Below are 27738 nucleotides of genomic sequence, written 5' to 3'. Positions count from 1 at the left end.
GAATTGAAAATGACAAGAGGTATTTTTTTATAAAATTGTTTTAATATCATTTACATCAACAACATCCATTACATTATTACTGTACTTAGTGTTTCTGGGATTATAATTATTTTTTTTCTAATAATTACCACCTCAGAGATATAAAGTTATTTTATGATATGATAGAATAAATTACAATGAGGTTTGAAAAGGATTGTTGCAATTTTGTCTAGTAAAGCTAATAAAATGCTAAATCATGTACTACTCGATATCTCCAATACAAAATGTTTAATGGAATGCTCTTAGCATAAATATTTTTTCAAAGGAAATTTTAAAAACTCGGATTTCAATGAAGAAAAAAATATAATCTGCAAAATTCAATGCAAATAAAAAAATCTTAAGCATATAATAAAATATGCATAAAATTAATTAGATAAAACAGCAAATAATTACTTTAATATAAAGTTCAATATATAATTCTTATAATACACTATTTATATATATATATACATAGAAAAGAAAAATTACAAGATAGAAATTATAATTTATATAAGAACAATGGTAGACATTAAATTAGTTTATAAATTCAACTTATTAAATGTTTTCTTCCAAAGAAATGAACTTTTTTTTCAAAAGCAGCAGATTTAATTGGAGTATTATGTTCATAAAATGGATTCATGGAATGCTGAAAAGAAAAATAAGTATTTTTAATAAGATTCTATGCATATATAGTTTATAAATACAGTGACTCGAGAATAGTACATTTGTCAGCTTGATAATTTAAATACTAATTGAATCCGTGAATAGAAAAATAGTATTAGGCAAAAATTTTAATTTGATCAAATACTGTTCTACAGTTATTCAAATTTGAAACCTGCCTACAACTAATGAACATAGGCTGAAATAATACATCTCTTACATTTAGTATTCAAATAGATTAATAAAAAAGATAAAATAATAATAGATAAAAGAAAAGCAATTTTAGAACAATTCTTCTTGCAGACTGAATTGTTATTGTTAACTCCTTAACGGTAGAAACATTAAAATTATTATTACCAAATGAAGGATTAAAATAAATTTATTGAAAACATTTAAAAGAGTTAATGATTTACACTGATCAAAATTAAATTATTTAGGATAATGCCATTAATACTAGATAATTTTTCAAATAAACTGAAAAAGAAGGTGCAGTTTTTTGCTTGATGTCTTCTTCAGATCATCACACAATCAAGAAAAAAAGACAGATGGAAATCTATTTACAAAAAAGAGTTAAATACTGAAAATACATGGCAATAAAGCTCAGGAATATGTTTTGCGTCAACAATTATAGGATGCATATTGACTAATGCATAAATATATTTTCATTTAGTCAGATTTACACTTATTATATTATTAAACCATTACACTTTTTTTTTTTTTGTTATGTACCAAATATTTTCTGTAATAAAGAATGTTTTCTCCGCCATCTTCATCATCTTTAGCAATTTTATGAACTTCCAAAATAAGCTCCATTTACAAAATTTTTGTGGGTAAAGTATTTCTCTCTGGGTTTTTTTTAACAGAAATCTATAAAAAAATTTTATTTATTTTAAGTGATCAGTAAAGATTTTTTATTTTACAAATGTGAAAATAAATTTTTAACTTCATGAAAATTTAAAAAATAATTCATTAATACAATGAAATATAGATTTAAAAAAAATACCCTCAATTAATGTCAGTAATTAAAGTAAGGAGATAAATTTTTAAATGAGATATAATATCGAACTGTCAGTTTTGCATATTTTTAATATTGTATTTTTATTTAAATTAACAATTTAAGTGGCATTGTGCAAAGCAGATTTTAACAAAAATTATCTTAGTTGAAAATAAAATAGAAAATAATCCATTTTAATTCAACTTTAAATTACAAGTTAGTGAAAATCTTAAGCATTCTCTTAATATGTGATTTAAAAAACAGGTGTTGTATATTTTCTGGTAGAAGACCTAATTTAAGACAAGCTGTATCATTCGAAAGATTAAAAAAAAAAAAAAAGAAATAGGGAAGTCCTTTTCCTTCTCATATAATTAATTCTGTGACTACTGTTAACTACCAAATAGACATTGATCTTATCACCCACCATTAGCAACAGTTTTCCCTCACACATGAATTGAAATAAAATTTTTGGCTAAGTGATAGTAGAGACAAATTAATTAACAGTAGGAAAAATAAATCTTCATTGCTTATTGACACAGCAGTTATATGAATGCATAAAAGTTATTTAAAAGTAAAATTGTATTTATAAAGGGTAACACCCATAAAGAAGTAATAAAAAAAATTTAGCAAAATTAGATGACTAAATTAATCTCAAAATATATATTAAAAAAAATCAATATAATTCCTTAACTTTTTCCTTATTTGGATAATAATTCAGAATATCATAGGCAAACTATTTAAATGATATTTTAATCAATGCATTACCATTGTTTTTTAATATTGCATGTAATTTAAAATTATATTATTCAAATTTCAAAAAAAAAAATCCAACTCATAATAGTTTTAAAATGTATTTAGATTAACAAAACTACATAGATAAAAAGTATTTAATGGTCAATATTGCTTACAAAATAAAAATTAAAAAATTATAATTTAGCCATGGTTTTTATGATTTTACTATGACATTATTTCTTACAAATTTAACAGCAATTTTTTAATACATATTAATTTATTAATAGGACTTTGAAAATATAATTTTAATTCTACAAGGAAAAAAAATCTGACTTACTTTAATGTATATTTCATAGACTTCAAGAAAAAAATTTTTTATTCCATCATCATTCTTTTGATCATGAAGCATAACAAAACGCATTTCTTTAAATTATTAAGGTAATATTAAATGCATGAGAAACAACAATTTATTAAAATACTAACAAAGAAATCATAATCATACCAAAAAATAAAGGATTATAATACAAAATTTAATTTTTGAAACTTAACAACAAATTATATGGCATTGAATGGCATTATTAAACATTATTCTTTAAAAACTTTCTCCCCTTTCAAATATTATCAATAGAATAATTTAAAATACTTTTGTTCAAATCGAAAATGTATTTTAGTGGAGATGTTTTATTAATTGCTTTAAATTTTTGAGGTTAACTTCACAATATAACGAATTTTTCCACTTTAAAAGCAAAAAAAAAAAAAAAAAAAACTTGTTTGAGAGTGAAAATAATGATTTAATCATTAGAATAAGATTAATAAATAAAACTTTAAAATACAGAAAGCGTAAGGGTATTAAAAGAGCTGAATCTTTAGTCGCTCTCTGCTTCATAATAAGAAAACTAATTTATTTATTAATTCAATAGAGTATTAATTTGCTCAAAAAGATTTTGTATACAAAATAGATTTAAACTGTTGGTGCATTAGATCCTTTGTAAAAGCAGCCAATAAAGTTTCAATTTAAAAAGTGCATTGAAGTTGACATCTTGCACTTTCAAAAAGAAAAGAAAAAAAAGAATGCATGATGGATGTCATCATTAAATATGCCTAAGGGATCAACATAATTATATAAAATCAGTGAAAACAAAACTAATCACAAAAAGACTGATGAGATTTAAACAGAGAAATAAATACACATTTTTTTCTGATTTAAAATTAGTAAGCAACTATGAAAATTACAACTGCATGAACATAAATTTAAGAAAACAATATTTTAAAAATGACATTAATACTATTTTTTAATCAATATAATGGAATACAACAGAACATATTAAGTTACATCATATTTTTTCAAAGGATACTACTTGCTGTTACAAAGGCTGACACATACCATTCATTGAACTTATCAACAACTTTTAAATACATATTATTTGTCAGCCACATGTGTTCATCGATTAAATCTAATGCAGCATGAGCAATGAATTGACTTAAATGGCGATGATCTTCTTTCTAAAATTGTACAAATAAATTTATAAATTAAAGAAATTTTTAATAACATTTAGGTAATTTGTCTGAATAAAATATGAGAAAAATCATTTACAATTAGAAAATTCATAATTGTTATATTATTTTTTTAATTATTCAATCTAGAAATAATCAATTATTTATTATTATTAATGCAATCAATTACTAAGTATCGTTAATATAATGCAATGGACACTTCTACAATTTATTTATATGATTTAATGTATTAAGACAATCTCTAAAATTTAATTAATAAATCTAATACAATAATTCAAATATACAATTTTTATTCCATATCTCTAAACATGTGTTTTATGTTGAAAGGATCTTAATTAATAAATAGTCAAAAACAGAAGAAAAGCTAATTAAACTTGTTCATGAGAATTCAAATTACCATCTCTGCTGTTCTCGAGAGTTTAAAATGATTTTCAAAATTATTTCTTATCATTTCACTATAAAATAACAGAAAACGAATAAAGTAAGAATTTTACAAGAAAAGAAAGTAATGGAAAAAAAAAACTATTCCTTTTTGAAATTGATAATTCCTATTAATTATACATCAACTATCAAAACATAATTAAAAATATGGTATATTTGAATTGATCTGATTTGTTAAATTCATTACATAGTTATTACAAATCAGTCAATGTTATAAAAATTCTTAATCCTGATGACTGATAATAAGACATTTATACAACTAATTAACTATAGATTATTCATATTTTATTACAACATAATTTATTTTAATTAGTTAAGTAATTTCAAATTTACCCAAGTTACTTTTATTTTGTTTCCTCACTGATTTAAAAATAATTCTATTGGAAACTACACTGTTATTGCTGAAATAAATAATTTAACTATTACTCAAGAATATTATATCGTAAAAATTAAATACAAATGATGCAGTTTATTTAGGAAGTTATTAAATTAAAAGGAAGAAGACTGACTTTATGATATTGTAATTAAAATCCTATTAATAACAATTCTAACTTTAAACAGCAAAAGATGTGTTAATAATCAACAAAGAAAGAAAAATATACTGTAAAAATGGGAATTTTTTATATTAATAATGAAATCCATATGACTGGAAACACCTTCTAATATTACAAAGTGTGGTTCATGCATCTCTAAAGTTTTGATTTACAATTTTTAGTTTATATCTTCATTTTCAATTTTTCTCTAAAGTCCTTTATGCTCAATCTAATTCTGGATTACATGTAATCTGTATTTGGTCATATTTTAAATTTATTACAATAGAAAAATTAAGAAAAGAAGAAACTGAATTTTTTTTAATGGTTAGGCAATTTTGAGTATAAGAGAAAACTTATTATTATTTTCATAAATAATAATATTAAAATTAAATTATTATTTATTATTATATTATGAAAAAAATATAAATTACATTTATATTTATTTAATTATTAATATTAAAGATTATTATTGCTAAAATTATGAAAAAAATTACATCTAATATTTTAAGATACTTAAAAACTAATTTAAAATTTTAATTTTTAAATTATTGGAGAAAAAGAATACATTTTAAAGATAAGCATACATTTTACACATACAATGATTTATATTACAATAGACTATCTTAAGGGATATTAAAGAAAAAAACTCATTAATAAAACCTTTCAGAAAAAAATTTTAACTATTCATTATGTGCAACAATTATATTCCTCATATTTCTGAAGAGATTTATCAATTTTTAAAACTTCTTTAACTCGATCATTATTATTAAATACATAAAATATCTTTAATTAAATAAATATTATTTTACTTCCACAATCTGCAATTACTTATCCCATATTTCTTTTAAATTAGTCTCAGTGCAGAAATGTACATTCTAAAGATCACCATGAAACTAAGAAAACAATCATACTGATTTTATACAGTATTGATAATTTCTACAGAAAATTTGTTGAAGATGTTTTATGCAATTTGTATTAAACATCTTTAATAGTATAAACTTAAAATATGCAAATAAAAAAGTAATTTCCAAGTGCAAACTTAATCAAGTCTTTCAAGAGAGCTAAAATTCCACCTTCAAAACAAGCAAACTGATTTGAAGGTGGAATGCAAACTGCACTTATTTGAGAATGTGTTATTGCCTAATGAAGATTTAACTCTTTCAGCACGGGTGTGTCATATATGCATCACCTACGAAGATCTCTCACAAAAGGGCATACTATCTGTACATTGCTGGAAGGTGAACTTAGGGGACAGTTTATGCATATGTGCATTTTGTGGTGGAATGATTTGTAAAGACCACTAGTTGCCTCCCTGTATCCATTACTTTTGAAATGAACATAGTTTTAGTATCCTGACCTTCAGTTAGCTCATATTCTGCTACACTTTTGTATTTTAGTCATCAGCTGTTGTGAGGATGGGGGTAACCGTAATGTAATTAAAAATGCTGGGTTCTTTAACTTTCCATGTGGTAGGAACATTCTCACATTTCTAGTCTCACCTCGAAATTCCTTTTTGCTACTATACAGGGTCTGTTTGGATTTTACCAACAGTTCTGTTGCATTTAGCATAGCATTCAGATACATTACAGGTATTTCCTTTTTTATTTCGGAATGCCTTGAATTCAATTTATTATGGTAAGAAAATGTTATTTATCTGAAAGAAAGTCTCATATTATGAATACAGCAATTAGTGGCACACATGAAAGTGATGAATCATGACCTGAAGAATATTTAGAACGATTCTGATACAGATATTTTATTAGAATCTGAGCTCATTTTAATGCCTGTCTTCTTCTTATTTTGTATTATATTTTTAAATTTTTTAATATTCATTTTAAAGTTTATTAAATGTATTTTGTCTATTTAAATTTCAGAAAAATTTGAATAGGATTTTTGAAAATTATTTCACAACATAAAAAAGTTTCAAAAAATATTTTTTATGTAAATTAAATGAAAAAGATTATTAAATGCTAATTTTAATGTATATGGCAGCTGAACTAATAATCTAAATTAGTACCAAAAATTATGCTGTTAGGACTTAAACTTTATTTGTGATTTTTTTTTTTTTTTCAGAATAAGGCTTAGCGATGCAAAACCCCTATCCTATGAGATGATTCTTTTTGCATATGCTCTGTCCCTAGTGAACGTCTAGAATAGAGACATCTTGTCTTGTGTTTTTACAAAACATAATTTTATAAGCTCCTTCAATAGAGGCTCATATTAAAAGAAATCTAGTTTTAAAAAAAACCTCTTTCTGCATTTCTGCAAAAAAAAAAAAAAAAAAAAAAAAAAAAAAAAAAAAATATTGCTTTAACTCTTTAATAAAATGTCTTTACATAAAAAAGAATAAAGAAGTTATGCACTCCATTTAAGTTGGTTTCAATATTATTAGTGCCTATATTTCTTTGCATAACAATATAATTTCAATAAAACATAAAATAAAATATATAAAAAATATAGATTTTTTTTAATAGATATGAATAATAAAATGCTGAATAAAAACACAAAACCTCTAACTTATATATATAAGTAATAGGAATACAGAATCAAATAAAAATATTACTTTAAAACAATAGCAATTTTTATAAAAATATATCCAGAATTAGAATAATTTAACAAACGCATATATTCAGAAACCTTCACAATAAAAAATAAATTCCATATGAGTTAAATAAGTTATCAATTTGAAAACTTAAGAAGCTGATATATAAGTAGCTGGTTTCCAGCTTCATTTTTGTCACTGACTAGATAAAATTACTTTAAAAAAACTGCCATATGATGTGAAGAGACAGTCCAATACAGAAAACTAAAATTTCTCGTTGATTATATTCCAAACAAAAATAACAAATTACATACTTTAACATCAGTTTTAGTAGATGGACCAAATTCCATTTCAAACACCGGATTATCTTTATAACCAACAATTGCAAAATAATAATTTGAACCTCCTGACATGGTATTAAACTATAATGATAAATATTTTGCTTTCACCTCAAATTCTATAACAAATGTAAACAAAAACAAAGGCTGCAGCGAATAAACATTATTTTCAAAACATCGAGTCTGATTAACGAATCAAAAATCGAGAATGGATGAACTAGTCCTTAGTTAACTAAGAAAATACCTTATTAGATGCAAAAAATAAAATTCATGTAATTATAAACAAAAGGAATTTGCGCAAATAGCATTTTTTTAATAAATATTATTTAATCTCTATATTAAAACAAGTTTCTTAATTGTTTTTCTTTCTTGATAATGAAAAAAATTATGACTGCAAAAAAAACCCGACAAATTCATCAATATTTCTGATTTGAAATTGAGATTTAATTTCAAATAATTATTTTGAAAGCATTTTCCACTAGAGCTGCACATTGAGGTGTTCATTATGGACAACATGTGTCAGGATGCTAAAAAACAATTTTATCAATTCTTGTACTGTGAATAAAATATTAAATAACAAATATATACACTTTTCTTTGTTTATTATTCTAAATTTTCTGGTCATATTGATCAATCTGTCGTATTTCCTGTGCTTCATAAAACTTTTGGGTTGTACAGAAGCAGAATGTTTGGATTCCACTTTCTAACCCGAGTGTTTTGAAAAAATTATTTGCACTATTATATTTAAATTGAATTGATATTAAAAAAAATATTATCCAGATAAATTGTACAGAATCCTTAGCAATATAAGTTCGAATGCAATTTCATTTTTAGAGGGAGGGGGGGGTGCGTGGGCTATTTCATTTAAAAGATATGCGAGGCCAGGCTTCTCAGCAAAATATTGAAACTTCATTAACATCGAGATATGAGGATTTAAACATTTCACACTATTACCCAAAGACTGAAAACATTGTTGTTTTTAATATATATTTCCCATAATGCAATGCGCGTACTTGAAAAGTTATACACCTTGCTGCGTATTGCACTTGTGGACGACTTCTCGATTACCAAGTTGTCAGGTGGCAACATGCAAGTTCATCAATCTCTGATTGTGATGTGAATTGAATAAGTAGCATTTTTTTTTTATTTTTTCTTCCTACTTTTTTGCCTTTTTTTTAGTTACAAAAATATCATCTGCATTCTCAGCATTCAGTTCTACCTCATTTATTCCTCCATACCGTAATATATTTTTATCATATTGCATTTACCATGTCCCAACAGCGGGATGTTATCGAACAGAAACAAGGCAATCATATCGTCAGGATACGAAGTGACAGCGAGACGAACTTGGACGATCTCTTTAAGGCTGTAATGCAGCCAAAAGGGACTCAAGCCCATCAAAGTGTGCCTATGCGTATGCGAAATTTGCCACCATCATTTTTTCAGCAACCTGATCGAGGTTCCAAGTCGGCGTCACATAGTCGGGAATCAAGCACTGATAATACTTATTCCAGTCCCCCACCCCCGCCTGTCGCTCAGAGCAATAATAATGCTGCTAACAGTACAAATAGCAATCAGAGTAGTAGCAATAATAATTCTGTTGGATCGCCTCCTCCTCCTCCACAACATCCGAGTGGTTTACCTATCAATCATCCAAGAGCCCATTCATCCCCTGCTTCATTACAACAAACGTACAACAACAATGCTGCACAACATCAACATTTACGACAGCAAAGTTATGATATTACCGATAATATACCTCTTCCCCAAGGGTGGGAGATGGCAAGAACTGCTTCTGGGCAAAGATATTTCCTCAAGTAAGTACTTAAATTTTAAAATTTATTAATAAAGTAATTTCTGTCATTATCAAAATTATTGATCAGTATATACTTCTCTTCAGTTTTCTACGTCTGAATGATACTTCAGTTGTGAGAAATATATTCCAAGTAGTATTTTTCTGTTTTATTATTTAGTTATTAATTAAAAGTTAATTGCCATTAAAAGTATCTTGTAATGGTAGATAGTAAAAATATTCTAAATGCAACTGTAAACTTAAAAATAGCTGAACTCATTTGATATGTGTTATAGAAAAATAAATAATATAGGTTTTGCTTCACTTGATCATCTTTAAGTTAATTAATTTTAATATTTAACTTTTTTTTTATTGTTGAAATGGATTAATGTATGGCTTTGTTTCTCTGCTTTTATTTTATTTTAGGTATCAGCATATTGCATAGTAAAATAAAATTACATGGTTAAAGTAACAATAATGCAGCTATTATGTTTGAATTTTTTTTATTTGTTTTTTTTTACTTCATATTAAAATATAAAAATATTAAATTTTTAAAGACTTAGAATGTTATATTTATAGACATTTCAGAATAATAAACCACTAAGAATTATAATTTAACTGCTTAAATCTTTATGTAAATAACAAATAGAGCCTTTTAATGTTTCATTTCTGTTCTGTAATTCCATTGTTATCATTACTAATTAATGATATGTTTGAATTTTTGTATATTAAAATAGCTTCTGATTAGGAATTTTATATATCTTCTCTGGGATATATTTATCAAGTGTTAAAAAATTACCTTCCTGTGTAATTTTTTTTTTTTTTGATATTGTGAATAATTATTAATAATCATTATGAATAAATAACTATTTAGCATTAAATATTTCCTTGAACATTAGCAATTTGATGCTTGTCTTCAGTTTTGAATGCATTTCAAGTTGCAAACAAGTGTCAAGAGTACCATTTAGGATATTAGTGTTTGTAACCAAACTACATAAGATAGAATAAAATTTGATCATTTAAATATTGCAAATAGATAAGAATATAGATCGGACTTAAAGAGAACTTTAATTTTGTATTCATTCATATTTTTTTTAATTTTTTTATTTTCCTTTGATAATTTTAAAGGACCATTTTTTAATCAAAATTTATTTCGTTATAAAAATACTATTTTGAATTCTGAATGTCTATGATCACTATTCAGGCTCTTTAGAGAATAATCAATTCCATCTATTTATATTCTTAAAAAAAAAAATGTTATGTTTAAATAGCAAATGTTTGTATTTTAACTATGTCAGCTAAATTTCAAACATTTTATATGAAAAATTATTATTAATACATTTTAAAATATGCACATCCTCGTATTTAAACTCATATATTTGTAAAATAGCAGCAGAAAATTTTTTTTTAACATTTATTCAAGCTTTAATTTTTACATCCATAAGAAATTCAATGAGTAAAAAATGTTTATAAATATCCCATTTTCATTACTTAAGAATTTTATTACTCCAGAAGCATAATCCTATGAGTCCTGATCGCCTGATACTGCTAAATTAAATTAATATAAAGGAGTGCTAGTCGCAAAATACCTTTCATGCCTTAAACTTATTTAACCACCCCAGAACGCCTGAGTCTTGACCCTGTCGAACAGGTCCTGTCAGTTAAAAAGATATGTATTCTGAAAATTGGGGATTTTTTTTTAAGAAAATTTAGAATGCTAGAAAGGAATGTGATACTTTACCTATAACTATATATTATTTCCTATAGCAATTTAAAATCATTCCTATCAAAATAATGCTTTAGAAATTTTATGAGTAATTACAAATGAAATTTCATATTATTCAGGCTCTTTTAATATGTATTTTCTTCTTTTTTACATAAAAGGAAAATATGAAGAATTAATAGGAATGTGATATCATTCATTTGATATACTTTAAGAATAAATATTTATATATAAGAATATTAAAGATACAATGATTATAATTGCATTTAATGTAATCTGGCTTTTCTAAAATATCTTGATTATTTCTTGTTAGGATAAATATAGCAAAGTTTTAAAATTGTATGTGGATAATTTTTTTTTATTACTTACTCACAAAACAATTAAAATGCACCCAAAATTATTTTCTGTTATATGTCTTGGTTTGGCCTTTACTTCTTTATTCCTTCTGAATATTTGTTTTTTGATTATATAGACAAAAAATACAGAATAATTCAGTTTGTGAACATTGCTACTGTGCTGGATGAAAGAGAAAAATTTGATTTATTTCTGATTCTGAAAAAATAAAGCTTTCCTTTTATTCTCACTCCTTCCTCATCCCCACATTTTAATTTTTTTTAAATTTTAATTCTTTTTAATATAATTACGTTAATTTTTTTACTGTCACTTCAAAAGAAAAAAAAATATTGATGTTAGTTGTATCAGATAAGCTGATATTAAAAATCAATCTGATAAAACTAAGTTGATTAGACTGCATAATTTTTACAAACAAGATTAGCAATTTTTATTTGCAATATATCATTTTATTTAGATGTATTTTTTATAATTATCAGTAAAATTTATCCAAATTTTTTAATATATTTTAATAATGAAATATAAATTGACTTTATTGTGAACAACATCTAGTTATATTATGTCTTTATTTCATATAATATAAAAAATTCAATTTAATGAAAAATTTATTGTGAAGTTTTTAATTTTCTGTTATTAGTTTTTAAGTGCAGATTTAAAGGGTATGCTACTTATTTTTGCTATTTCTTTAATGTTTAAATTCGTTTTGTTCTATTTTAACTAAAAATTAATATAGTTAATTATTCTGAATGTGGATGGGAAAGGCCCAATATTTGTTGTTGATGAAGTTTCATCATTATGTGTACTCTGACCTTTTTCAGCTTTGGCATGAATCCATCTTTTATATATATATTGTTTTCTTGTAGATTTTTTTTTTTTTTTTTTCAGTTGCCTAGTTCTAAATTTTTTATATTATTCTCATGGAAGTGTTGTCACATTTAATCATTTTAAATGAAAAATAAAATTTAAATTTCTTCTTTAAAACATTATGACTAAATCCCTTGTTTATTTTTTTTAAATACTCAATTTATGTATTTCAATTCTGAAATTAAGGTATTTTTATAACTTATACTACAATAATGGCTTATTTTGTAATTCTCATTACATGCTGAATTATTGTAAATTTTAAATAACGTCTTTTTTTTATTTATTTTTTTATTGTGAAACATTCAGTAGTAATCATTATTTGTTAATGCATGTTTTATGCTGCCATTATATAAAATGTAATCCAATTTAAAGTGACTATAAATTTAAAAGGCTAACCAACTTTTAACATATTATTTTTTTCATGCATGTGAATGGTTTGAAAAAGATTTATTTAAAAACTTCACAGTGCTGAATTTATTGAAAATAAATATAGTTATTGTTTTGCTATACATTTAACTTTATGTATAAAAATTAAAAACAAACAAAGGGAAAATATTTTTTTTTAATTTGTTTGAATGTGAAAAGAATTCTTACTTAATTTTTTAATGTTATTTTAACTATACCAGAGATAAGATATAGAATATTTTACATTCATAAACACAGTTTTTTGTTTTATCATATATATTTTAAATTAGGTACGACCGGAGTTTAACCTCCTGCTTGGTGCAATTTTCAAAAATCGTCAACTCACCAACAATGGTCTTGCGCCGTGTTTTGCGAAATGTTCAAAAGTGAGGGAGCAGATGTCCAATCATAGTGCATAATTAAGGCGAAAGATAATAGGTTTGCCAGTCTAAAGAAAACTAGGAAATAGATTGTCAGCTTTGTCGTGTTATCGCAACTTGGCGAAGAAGGGATTTAAACTCTGGTTCACCCATAAATTATACTGATGGATTAATGCAGAATTATTATGCAGTTGATGGAATACTCAATGATGAACGTACAATAAATATATGTAAGGTTAAATTTTAAAAAATCCTTATTGATATGTATGGTATGCTATTTCAATATTAATAATTATTTATTTGTAATGTTAAAATTATTCATTATGTAATAATATTATCAATTAAGTAATAATGATAATAATATCTGGTACTTATATATTGACTGCTAGCCAGTGATTAACCACAAAAAAAAATAGACAGTATTGTTATGTTCGCTACTTACTGGCATGTTGTTAAGCCTGCAGTTAATCCAAAAACATTTTCAGTTGCAAATTTTGCTGATAATATCCAATTTCTTTTCCTGTCATCTTTTGTGCTTTTTTTCTCTATATCTAATTATTTGGTGAAATGTAAACAATGTTTTTCAGTCATTTGACTCAGACGACTACATGGGAAGACCCACGTAAAAAATTGAGTACTGGATCTCTCTCTAATTCATCTGGCATCACATGTTCAAGTACAAGCACAAGTCCTGCATCTTCACTTATCAATTTGCAAAATTTAGTTCCGCTGCCTGATGGTTGGGAACAAGCTACAACTGCAGAAGGAGAAGTGTACTTTATTAATCATAAAACTCGTACCACAAGTTGGTATGATCCTAGAATACGTAAGTAAAGTGAATGAACTTAATATTATTGAGAATGTTACATATTAAAAATGTTTGCAAATTTATTTTTTAAGGAATCATTATTGAAGCATGTTTTGAAACTTTTTCAAAGTGTTAATTGACTTTTTGTTTTAACATTATGACTGTTTTGCTATTTTTTTAAAAATTATCTATCAACAAGATTTTTTTTATAGTCAGAAATTTGGCAATTTTTACTTTGGTAATTTCTGTTTATAATTAAAAACAATTTTACATTTGACTTTATCAATTTTTTAAATTTATTATAAATTACATATCAAATCAAATTCAAAAATATTTTCAAATGCTGCAAACCATATGAAATAAGTACTAAAATATTGCTTTTATTTGTTTATTTATTTTTACTTTTATAGATCTTTTTTTAGTGTTTTCTAACTGTATATGATCTATTTTTTACTCTCTAATAAAGACTGATACTTTTTATTTATAATTTATTTATGCTAAGTCATTGGTATGATGTTTGTCTCATCTATTTTATTTTTTAAAAAACTGTTTGTTTAATGATAAAAAATAAAAGTTGATTAAAATATAATTACAATTTCTTAAAACTTTTTGCAGATTTTAATTCTTTAATTGGATTATAATCACTAATAAGGTAGACTAATCTGTTATTCTTCTCATAATTTAATTGTAACACTAATTCGTACGCAATTCTATTTCTACTGAATTATTTGGCATTCCACCTGTTTGTTAAATTTACTTGTTATAAAATCAAGACCAATTGTATTGTTCAGCTTTCTTTGGAACAAATGTTCCATAAAATTGCAAAAAATAATTATATATATAATATGCAAGTTTTATTTTTTAATTCCATTTCAAAATGGTGGTCATTTAATGATTTCTTCATCTGGCATGTTTAAAGAACTCATTTTGATAATGAGGAGACATTTAATCTTACTTTTTTAATAATGATAAAAGTAGATATTTTATTGTAATTTTGTTAATACTGATAAAGGCAGATTTTTTTTGTCTATGAAATTTGCTGTTTACAGAACTGCTAGCTTAATGCTACAAATAATTTATCATTCATATAAATTTGCATTACTTATGTCTAATTAGTTTCTGAAGTATAAAGAAAGAAAAGGAAAAATGCTTATATTAATATTAAAGATAATTAATCGTTTTGAAAATCCTAATAGTTTATAAGAACATTAATTTTAAGATATGAAATTAAGATTTAGTAGAGTAATATAATTTCTTTTTTCAGCTGTACAATTACAACAACCTCCTTTAGTGCCAGTATTAGGAAACAGTTCTATTGGGCAAGTCCAAAACATTTTAAGCCTTTCTGGGCCTTTATCACAGGTAAAAATAATATATATTGTTTGCAGTCTTTTGTTTATTAAAGCAGTGAGTCAGAAATAGAAAATAGTTCATATGTTTTGTTGTTGTTTTTTAAGCTGATTTTTGAATTCAAACTAATTTAATTATTTTTATGTCATACATTTTTGAAATCTAATATGCAGCACCTTTTTAGATTTTCTTTTCAAGTCAATGTAGACAATTCTCTATTTATGTTTATTATTTTTTTAATTGTATACACTTGAATGGGTCGAATTCTTTTGTCGACATTAAATTTGATTTGTTGCAGCAAAAAAAAGTTTATTTTCGATATGAAGAATTTTTTTGGATTGGGGAGTGCAATGCTGTAAGCAACTTATAGTTTTGATTTCAAGATATTAGAACAGATAACAATCTCCAAGAAACAAATTAAGTATGAGATGCTTGTGTTATCAAAGATTGTATGTTGCTGTTAAGGGATTTAAATCCTGTTGGCAATAAGGCTGTTAGCAATAATTTGCTCTTAGATGACTTTTCAAAGCTGTCTAGCTTCAGCTTTGATCTCCAAAATGTGCAGTTATTCATTTATATTGGCTTTTTTTTATGACAAGTATAATACAGAACTCACTATGAGAAGGTAAATGGAATAAAAAAATTACAAATATAAGTACATTGCCTTAAAGTTGAATTGCTTTTAAATATAATGTCGGTAAATTTAATTATTCATAGTTTTAAGAAATTAGTAAAGCACTTGCAAATTGTGTATGCATGTATGTTAACTTATTATAATAATTTCATCTGTTAAATGAATTTTGAATTTTAAAAAATCATTAAATTTAATTTTAAATAAATAAATAGCAAATCTAGCTAATATTTATATTATAATTTTATAATAATATTTATAATAAATTAAGTAATAAATGATTATTAGTTTTTTTTTGTTTTTTTTTTTTTTGAATTTTTTTTTAAGATTTAAATGTTAATTTAAATTCTTTCAAATCTTTAGAATAAAGTGGAATATGGGGTTTAAAAAATTGTGAAAACATGTTGAGAATTTGAAATCCATAAATTAGAATTCTAGTTTTTAAAATTAATATATTTTTGAGTATTTAATACATGTTTTGTTAATCTGTATAAGCTATTATGTACATAAATCATATTTCTCTATGATTTGTTTGGAAGTAATATTGTTCTTTATTATTTATTTGTTCTGTAGAATAAAGTGCCTCATCTTTAAAAAAAAAAGTCAAAATTTAATTGAAAGTTAAAGTAGTTATTCTGTCTTTATGTAATAAGCAAATTGCCATTATGTTATTAGTTTTTAAAAATATTTTGATGGGAAAAGTTTTTATTAATGATATGTTCTTAAGTACTTTGTAACATGCATTACATTTAAGTCTTAATTCAATATATTATCCCTGTATTTGAAAGAAACTGTTTTCTAAAATATTATTCTCCTTCCACATTGGGGTGAACTATTGATACCATGGCTGCAACTTTTCTGCAAATAACCAAATTAGATTTCAGTGTACCACTTAAAACATTTTTTTCTGCTGACTCCATTGTGAGTCTGAGCTGACATATATATTTAAAGATAATTGAGAATTTTCTCAAGAGAAGCTTGTAAATTGTATGAAAAGTGAAAAAAATATTTTCTCTAACTTCATGCATAAAAGCATCTTGTTTAGCATAATTTAATCCAATTTTATTTGTAGTTTATGAAATTACCTAAAATTAAATATTGTTTCTGTATAAGGAAATGTCTTTTCTTTCCTTTTTTAATTATTCATAGGACAACTGAATAATAACAGACTCCACTCTAGCTATTTTTAAAAAATACAATTGGGGATTCAAAAAGTTAATTTCTATTGTTGCTGCATAACTGGCACTGCAGCTAAAATTTTGTTTTTAAAAATATGTTGGGAGTTTCTCACCCTTTACACACATCCTCTCCTCCGCTGGAAAAAAACAAAAAGAGCATTTTTCATATTGTTCTTTTGTGCAGTGCTTGCATATGTACATACATATATATGCTTTTGTAAAAGGAGAAGTGAAAATGCAACTTATATGCTGTCTAGAACCAAAGCCTGGAAAAATGGTGGTCTTCCTGATTCATCTCTGGAGTTTTGCACAGGGGAATTTGGATTTTCTTAATAAAAATGAGCAGCTTTTTGATTATTCAATTGAAGTTGATTACAGACAATATCATAAATTCATTGAAGGTTGCTTAAAATAATGTGGCTATGCTAGACAAAAAAAAAAAAAAAAATTATATTTAATGATTCCATATGAACTATAAAAAAATAGTTCATTTAATAAATATATAGACATCAGTGGTTGCTTATGAAATGCCTTGAACAATGAATTTCAAGTACAGCTGATCTTCATGAACAGAAGGATATATAATGAATTTGATGAAATTACTAAGGTGTCTAATTTTTTACTTCACAACCAAACTGTCCATGTGCACATTATTTCAGATATGCACATCAATAGTTAACTAAACTTAATGGTGCAAATAGAAAAAAGGTCCATCAGTAACGAATAAGAATTGTTCTGCCATGACAATACAGGACTTGCATATCCTTGGTCATAAGGGAAAAAAATTTGGAGCTTAGTTTGGGTTCGTCTGATTGCTATTTATTTTGTTCTTTGTAAAGTTTCTTGAAAGGTAGAAAGTTCAGTAATAATGATTAGGTCAGGTTGATTTGTTAAGTTTGGCAAGTGAATTTGTTATATGATGAAAAATTATACTCCTGAATGTATATCAGTGGGAAAGTGTTAAGGCATTCATTCTGTATATTGGAACAACCTTATACTGAAAGGCTTTTGAGGGATAAAAAAATTTTTATAATACTTATGGTGTATGTTTTTTGCACCTTTTAGTACAAAATTGATTTAATAATATGTCCTTTGTAGATCACTGCAGTTTCTGCTACTGGAGCATCTTCATTATCTTCCTTGAGCAGCCCAACTGCACAGCAGCAACAACAAAAGATCAGATTACAAAGACTTCAGATGGAACGTGAGCGTCTTCGCATACGGCAGCAGGAAATTTTAAGAGAGGTAACAATATATTTTTCTCTGAAGCTTATATATGTAATGAATTCAGTTTATCCATATTCTGAAAATTTTGTGGGATTTTAGTTACTCCTTTCTTTTCAAGGTCTAACTTCTATAATTTCACTGGATCAATTTGAAATTGCAGTATTATATAAAAATCATACAGCTAAAATGAATGTTTACTCGGCTTAGTTTTAGAAAACTTAAGCTGAGGTAACTGGTCACTATACCATTATTAAAAAAAAAAAAAATGTTGCATTAAAAAATGAATGTTTTGCTTAGTCATGAAAAAAGAACTTTGATTTAAAGAATTTGTTTGCTTCTTTTACACCAAATATGATATATATGTAATAAATTCATTTTGCCCACTTACTTACAATTATTTTGTAGTTGAGAATTCATCCATTTTAATTTCTACGTTGCATGGGCATATTACTTCTCCATATGTAGCTGCAATATCATGTAAAACAAATGTACCTAAAATAAATAGTCACTCAAATAGATTTGTTAAAAATCAGAAGAATTTAAAATTACATAAGCTCTAGGTACATTCCTATATTCTATTTTTCCTATTTTCTGTCTTGCTGTGTATATCATTCATATATTTGTCAAATTTTATAATGAATTTTTGAAAACACTTATAAATTCTACTTCATGCTTAATCTATATATATATATATATATATATATATATATATATATATATATATATATATATAGTGATTATTGTACTTATGTCCATTTATTTATTCCTTATATATATATATATATATATATATAAACCATAATACATACACTTACATTGTACAGGTTGACCTTAACTCTAATTATAGCTAAATGTTTAGCTAATAGTTCTAGAATGTTTGAATTAACTACATTTTAAGGATCACTATTTAAATTACAAAGATTGATTCAAGGTTCATATGCAATATATTATCTATAGCAGAAGAATTCTTAAATTGTTCCTGGCAATTTTAAGTGATTGTCCTTGACAAAGTTACTTTTCAAATGCATGGTTAATTTTTAAATAGAATTTATATGGAACTGTATGTATTTTGTTATACTTATTATCAAAATTTTCTATTTATTACATAAATTTTTGTTTCAGAATTTTGGAAATCCTCCGTTAAATGTGAGTATAACATTAATTCCATTGAGGTAGAAAAAATATTTTGAATAAAAAAAATTTATAAATTCTTTGTTGAATTTTTTTTAAATTAGAAATTTGTATATTTATATTAATATGCATTAAATGGTTGGAACAAATTTTCTTACTATTCAGGGATCTTTCCTATCTTTATAAAAAGAATTTGATTTTTTTTTTAATACATTTTCTTCATAGCTATTAAAATTTTCATAATGTTTTGCATATTGCTCCTGTTTTCCAAATGTTATCGAGTAATATCTATCTAATTATACTTGTAGGTTTTTGCCATTTCTTGGATTAATTTCCTGTGAATATGCCTCATAGATTAAAATTCCTTCAATCTAATAAGCTATTGAAAATAAGATACTAATAATTCAAAGTTCCAGTTAATTACTAGCAATTCATTTTTTTAAAAAACAGTTTCCAGCAGTTAAAAGCAAATATTATTCAACAAAAGGAATGATCCCCTTTTTCATATTTCAATATTCAAAGTTTTTATTATTTTTATTGTTATTAAGAATTTTTTTACTATTATTAATAATAATTTTAAATACATTCTATGGCAATTAAAGTCCTCCAATGAATTAAGAATCTTGATAAGTTATTCATTTTGAATGACGTACAATAAAAAGCACAGACATATTTAACTAAATTAAATTCAAATTATATACAATTCTTTAAATTTCTTCTAATAAAAAATTCAGGAGATGAATTAAAAATATTTGACCGAATTTTGTCATATAACTTCATCTTATATTTATAATATAATTTCACCATATAATATCAAAATTTTATTTGTGCTAATAATTTAATTATCTCCTTTGTATAATTATGTTTAACTTATTACTTTTTTATGTTGATGTTTCCTTTGCTTGGGTTTATTATATTTTATAGTTAATTTTAAAGTGTAAAATCTTTTTTATAACAACCCATTTTAGTTAAAAGAAACAAAACTGTATGTGTCATCACTGCTGATTGGTCGCCACACAAAGAAACAACTACTTTTTTTATTGTTAGTATTAAATGTTGTAAACCTAATATAAAAACATATAATTTATTATACAAAATTAACCAACTTCAGTTTTTTATATAACAGCTCAGTTTATTTTGGAAATTGTATTTGAGTGTTTCACCATACAAATAACCAACTACCTTTTTATTATTATTAAATGTTGTGAACCTAATATAAAAACATATAATTTATTATCCAAAATTAACCAACTTCGGTCTTTTATACAACAGCACAGTTTATATTGGAAATTGTATTAGAATTTTTGCTATAATTCCTTGTTAAAATGATTGTGGCTGTAAAATATGAATAAATTGGAAGTGATATCTCATGTCTACAAATTAACAATGATTTATATTGATTTTAGTATAGATCCTAGAAATATATTTAAACAAGTCTTTTGAATGGAAAAATTTTGTTTTGGTTAAACTTGTGCCTTTTTTAAAAAAAAAAAATTATTTTACCCATAAAAAAAAATATTATTTAAAAAAAAAAAGAATGTAGTATAACTTCTACCATCTGAGATACATATTTGTATATACATATAATGACTATACTGTTTTAATATCTTTGTAGGATTTGATGCTTCGTCGTACCATTCGAGAAGACAGCTCATTGCCAACATCTCCTGCCAATACATCCGATACAACTCAGTCCAGTAATCCTAATCTTGATCCATTTTTGGGTGCAGATTCTGATTTCCATTCTAGGCAAGAAAGTGGAGACAGCGGTTTAGGACTAAGTACTAACTACAGTTTGCCTAATACTCCTGAAAATTATCTCATGGGTATGGATGAAGGAACTGAAGGTAGGACGAAACACCCAGTTTGAAGTGTTGAGAATTTAAAGAATTGCAATAATGTGTGTACTTAAATGTTTGAAGAAATGAAATGTTTTAGCAAAGTTTAAATTAGTTTTAATTTATTTTTAATTAATTTAATATTTTTAATTAATTTAATTTTAATATTCATTTCTTTTGAAATGAATATTAAAAAGAACATAATGAATATTCAAATAACATAGGGACTATTTTTGAAAAGTCTACATAATTCTTAATCATTTACAGATGGTGGTAATGATACTAAATCCCTTTTTTCCCTAATTCTCATGCTACTTTAACAAAAGGAGTTTGATTCATTACATTAGCTTTAGGAGTTTTAATAAGTTAGATACATGCACCTACCCTAGAAACATAATTTATCTCTGGTAGAATGAGGTTCCATGCTTCCAGTCCTTTGACTTTTGTACTGAGACTCAACCATCACTATTATTTTAATAGAAAATTTCAGTATAAAAGATTTCAGTGCAAGTACTGTCACATTAAAGTGTAATAAAAAAATAAATATATATCAATGAATTCTTTATAGGAATGCTGATTTATTTTTACAATCTGTACTATTAATAGTATATAATTTAAATTAATTATTGTAAAACAATGTTTTTTGTACCCTTTTCAGATGTACTTTTAGATATTGCTGAATTAAATTTGGAAACAATACCTGGAGCTACTTTAGATATGGTGCCAGAAAACATGGATTCTGAAGACTTAGAGCCAAGTTTGCAGGTAACATTTGCATTATCAAATCTGTAACAACTTAGAAAAAATAGCTTAGCACTTCTGTGTGCAATAATGCTTCCTGTCTAAAAATGGAACTTTAATAATTGCTTTGTTTATAAAAAAAAAAAAAAAAAAACACTGAAAGAGAAATTTATTCATCTGCAAATGAACTTAGGTTAGAACGTGCTTTCTCTCTCACTTTTTAAGACAGTTTTTTGTGTTTTGAAAATGTCAAGCTGTAAAACATTGCTGAAAGTGAATTTTTGCCCTATGGCGAAAAAAAAGATAGCTTTGTATACTTATTAGTATATGCTTTTGCAAAGTTTGTTAGCAAATTTTGCATGACTTTTTCATGGTACTCTGTTTTGTGGTTACCTCAAAAATTCATAATTAAGATGAAATTGAGCAAATTATTTAATATTAGTTCATATATACTAAAAATTTTGAATATTTTATGAATTTACAAATTGGAGAATCATCATAAATCCCTGCTTGTGACTTTCAAGAAATGTTTTAAAAACAATCACCATATATGTCATAATGAATAGCTTCATAGGGAAAAGTAGAAGTGAAGTATATTAGAGTTATTTGATTAAAAGTAGAGATGATTATCATATTTCCATCAACCAAATGATCCCTAATAATATGTAACATTTTTCTGATAGGCTTTTGCATGCACCATTAAGATTATAGATTAGAGCAATTCAGCAGCCTGAAGATATCCAAAAATTATTAAAATGATCATGATAAAAGAAAAAAAAATGTTTTTGTGGAGCAATTTAATCAATATGATTAAGATTTCACTAATATAATGAAACTGACAAAGTAAAGAAAGCTAAGATTCTGAACTGTCGATTTTTATTTCATATAATATCATCCAGTTGTATCATATTTATTAAATTAAGCATTTTTATTTAATGAATATAAAATATTCTGTCAGATTAGTTTGCATTTAATTTATTGGCATTTCTTTTATTATTACAGGAAGAATTGAATGCTGAAATTTTAAATGACGTTGAAGCTCTTTTAAACAAAGAAAATGTCATGAAATGGTTGTAAATTGCTAAGGAATTGATTCTTTTTCCTGAAATGTTTTATAAATAGCTCTAAACATTTCATTTAAATAAGTGCATCATTATTGACATTATTGGACTGTTAGAGTATTCAGCATAATATTTCAACTATAAATTGATAATTTAATTATCTTTTTAAAATGAAAATTGGATTTCAAAAATCCAAATATGCAGCAGAATTTAATTTTTCAAAATTTTATTTTTTCAGAACAAATTCTTATTTAAAGAGAAAAAAAAAATAAGAATTTATTTTGCAATATAATTGCAATATTTCTTTTGCAATATGAGTGAACAATTTTTCTTAATTTCATTTAGCTTGGAGTTAGCTAATTTTGTAAAACATTTTCTATCAATAATTTGTAATCATTTAACTTCCACTAGAATTAGATAGTAAATTTAAACATAGTATCATCTAAATTCAATTGAGCAATAAATTCTGAAGGAAAGGAATAAAGTATTTTTGCTTTGAATTTTTAATGTGCAGCTATATTTCAATTCTGTAAAACCATGCACGTTTTTTCTCCCCTCCTTTTAATAAAACAGCTATTTCATTTTTGTATATAGAAGCTCTCCCCCACTGTGCTTGTTTTTCAGTGTGAAATATTGAATACTCTTTGTCTTAAATTGCATCACTCATTAATTGCATGATTTTTTTTTTAAATTTAGAAGCAACAGCATTCTGTCTAGAATTAACTACCCCCTAGATAAACGCTGGATAGTATACTCTCCCCCCTCCCCCATCAGTGTTTTTCATTTAAATTTATTTCTAATTGACAACTGTTTTTTGAAGCCAACTTGTTAAATTTGAAATTTTGTTAATTTGGTATCTTAGCACTTTTTTCTCAGGAATAAATGATTTTAGTGTATTCCTTTATTTTGGAATTTTGTCTTGTGTATGAGTATTAGCTCAATTATTTCAATTTGTTGTTTAATGAAATAAATTTCATGCTAATTCATTTCTTTGAGATAAAAAAAATTAGTGCTGATGAATTGATGCATTTTTTATATCCAGTGTTTTTGTAAATATCAGTGTGAATTACAAAGTGATTTTTTTAATGTTTCATGTTTAACTCAAAAATGTTACATCTGAAAATAAATATTAATTGGATGTGGTTATGCAGTCATGGAATTGAATACTGTTTTATAGATTCCAAATTCATTGTTAGTGGTGAGAAAACAGCTGTGTGTTAAGTATTGGTTTAGTGTACTCATTCTAGCATAGTTATATCCAATTGTTTATATAATACTCTCATTAATTTCAAATTATTTTTAAAAATAATTGAATTTTAGCTAAGAATTTTAGTGATGTAGAAGTTTTCAAATTCTACTTCAGTTTAAGAATTCTTGCACTGTTTTAAGGTCTGAACATTTTAATCTGAATTATATATGTGCCTTTTATCAAGTGCCTTTATGTTACAAAATTATAATTAACCATGTCTTTTTCCATGTTTTACGTGAGTAGTGACTTTTTTAATGTTGAAAAAAATGTTTTTGAAATGTTTCTTTTTTCTTCTCATGAAATGTTTGTGTTGGTAGAAAGATGTCTTGTCAAATGGTAGCTCAGAAAGTGCCATTTAATGTTTATTGTATATTACTTTTCTTGTTTTTATTTTTGCTTTTATATAATGAATTTATATATTTCTCAAAAATGTATTCAAAAATTCCGATACCTATTTAAAATTGAATTATAGTTATTGGATATGTTTTCTCTGGGAAGCTTGGTTTATTGCATATAATTTTTTAGAGTGTTATTTAACCAGGACTCAAACAAAATAGTTAAGTAATGTAAAGTATTGAAATCACATTTTTGTGGCTGGAGGTGATAAATATAAATTGACAATTGTGTAAACAGTTTGAGGTAGAATGGGTATAGCTCTATAAAATAAAAGGTGACTTAAGATTCTTGTTCACACTGCTGAATACATCACCTTTGGTGTGTCCCAAGTTTTTATACAGTTACAAAGCTTTTTTACTTTTAAAATCTAAAATATCTTTTTATAGCAAACAGTAATTTTCTCAAAATGGTTCATCAGACAACTGAAGTTATTTATCTATAAATTATTGAACAAAAGAAAATACATTAATTCTTCTTTGGGTGCTTCAGAATACATCTAAAACTTGGTCCCTAAAATAGCAGAAAAATCAGTCATTGAAAGGAGACAGGGATTCTTTATTTAGAAAAACACTGTATGTTAAAAGCAGATTTTTAAGCAAGTCATATACTCAACAAAAAATCAATGTTCCTTTGGCTACAGAGCAATTATCTACATCTCGATTTAAATTGTAGAAAAATAGTATATTGAAACCTTCCTCAACCCTCCCCCTTTAAAAAAAATTATCTTCTCACAACCTCAAACATTTCACTACTTTGGTGGCGAAATTACTCCATAAATTTAAGTATATCCACATTATTTATAATCACTACAAAGGAGATATCCCTTCCTCCTATTCATTTAAAACTGAAACAATTATTTCCGGGTTTCCAATATGTTAAAATGGATTGCTTCAATTGCGTAATAATCTCTCGGCATCGTTATCGTTCAAAGGGATTGCACCTAAAAATTTTAATTGATGAAAGGAAAACTGAATAGTATAGAAGTACTAGTCATTTATGTATAAAGATATCTTTTTTTTATATTTAGTATATGATATCTATGCAAAAATAACCCAACTAAAATAATATAAATCAAGAGATTAATATTGCAATCATAAATATTACATTTTACTTTAAATTTTCATCCAAGATCAATTTCTATTTTATACAGTTTGATCTTCAGTTTACCCAAGTGGAACTAAAATTTCTTTTGCAAATTTGAGTAATAATAGAGAGCTTAACACATAAGTTAAATGATTTTGTTTAGGAATTCCTTTCTGTGACCTAATTAAACTCTATGTTTTGCAGTCTTGTTTTACTGTAGCGAGGCTGTTAATTGGTACTATTAACATCTTGTCTTAAACTATACATCATGTGAAGAACTAGTTCTGTTTAATGGAACTTAATTCTTTCAATTAATTATCTAATTGAATTTGTAGTGTACGTACATTTTTATTATTACCAAGTGCCTTTTCAAGAAAGATTTTTTAACATGAAATTTCTGGATGTAAATGGATGTCTGGCAACAAAAATGTATTTTAATTTTGCATTAATACTGTAAATTATAAAAATGCAGTTTTAATTGTGCAGTGTACTAAAAAAACTTGCTTATCATTCCATTGAAATTTAAAATCTCAATTATTCAACCACATCAAAACATGATTGAAATGTTATGCATTAGTGACAATTCAAATTGACAGTGTACAGAAAATCATGCTGTGTTTTAGTATTCCTTGTAAGATGATCCTATTATATTTAAACATAGTTGATATATAGAGGCAAAGTTTGAAAGATCAATAATTAATACTTTGCAACCCATTGTCTTTGAACAAGAAAGCAGAATTGTTCTACTCGCTGTCGATTTAAATTGTCATTAGCTGTTGTAATTAATAATTGTAAATTCATTCTGAATTGTGTACATGAATGCAATTTAAGATTTTCCTTTATTTTATGCATTGTTTCTTTTCCTACTTGTGTTTGCAAGCAGCTGAAAAAGAATTTTGTTCAAAATTAGGCTGTCCATTTCCTGTTAATTTTAATAGCAAATTAACTATTGTACCCGAAATATTGATAAAAATAGATTTCAATTTGCTATAAAAAGACAAGAATTTGGACATGTCTAAGAGTTGAAATTTTCATGTCTTGTAGGAAGACTTTTGCCATATACAATGAAAGCCATTTATTCAGCCAAACCTTTTCTTTGTTTTTACATCAGGCATACTCTATTTTCAATGCCATACTTTTTGTAAATTTCTTCTCATTTGTCAGTGATTTGTGCCAAACAGACACTGTTCTGGCTTTATTTAAGCCAGCACTATTTTTGTCATTTCTATTTATCGTGTATAAGGGATTAATAGTAATGTAACAACTTATTTGGCAGCTAGTTGCAAATTTTAAATATATATATATATATATGATCTTACATTTAAATATCATAATTATATTCTTTGCTGAAAAAAATAAAATTCCGTCCATTAAATTTTGGCATCTGTTCTAGAATAATAAGAATATACAGACTGAAATCCCTTGTACATTTCATCATTCATAATTGCCATTGCATTTCTTTTCATTACAATCTATGCATTTAATTGTTTCAAACTATTCATTATGAAAGCAGTTTCCAGTAAAAAAAGTGTATCTTTATAGAATCACAGTTCTAAATCTGTTAAATGTTGCAAGATCTGTTATACAAAAATAGATGTGTAAATACTCATAATATTTACCACTTGTTTAATTTACAAAATTTTATTAATTGCTGTTGTAACAAAATTCAATTTACATGAATTTGCACATGTTAAAGAAATAAATATCACCTGTTAAATGTAATTTTAATATGTTTCATATTAAAGTTTCCTGGAATA

The 27738-nt window shown here is 25.2% G+C and overlaps 2 protein-coding genes across 2 annotated transcripts; one reads left to right on the top strand and one right to left on the bottom strand.

Moving 5' to 3' along the window:
- Positions 1-512: 512 nt before the first annotated feature.
- Positions 513-8001, bottom strand: LOC129967120 (trafficking protein particle complex subunit 2-like). The gene is made up of 4 exons (XM_056081802.1): positions 7750-8001; positions 3760-3907; positions 2742-2827; positions 513-664 (listed from the first exon to the last, which is right to left on the bottom strand). Exons 1-4 carry the CDS (start codon positions 7846-7848, stop codon positions 566-568), a joined length of 432 nt encoding a protein of 143 aa, XP_055937777.1. The 5' UTR covers positions 7849-8001; the 3' UTR covers positions 513-565.
- Positions 8002-8840: 839 nt separating this feature from the next.
- LOC129966768 (transcriptional coactivator YAP1-like) lies at positions 8841-27735 on the top strand. Its single transcript, XM_056081327.1, has 8 exons — positions 8841-9590; positions 13876-14114; positions 15361-15458; positions 18354-18500; positions 19605-19628; positions 21229-21460; positions 22110-22216; positions 23195-27735. The coding sequence occupies exons 1-8, from the start codon at positions 9043-9045 to the stop codon at positions 23267-23269; spliced, it is 1470 nt and encodes a 489-aa protein (XP_055937302.1). The 5' UTR covers positions 8841-9042; the 3' UTR covers positions 23270-27735.
- The last annotated feature ends 3 nt before the right edge of the window (positions 27736-27738 follow it).

This window comes from Argiope bruennichi, chromosome 4 (genome assembly GCF_947563725.1).
Source record: "Argiope bruennichi chromosome 4, qqArgBrue1.1, whole genome shotgun sequence".
Taxonomy (NCBI): domain Eukaryota; kingdom Metazoa; phylum Arthropoda; class Arachnida; order Araneae; family Araneidae; genus Argiope; species Argiope bruennichi.
The sequence above is the reverse complement of the archived record's forward strand: the minus strand, read 5'-3'. Positions and strand labels throughout refer to the sequence as shown.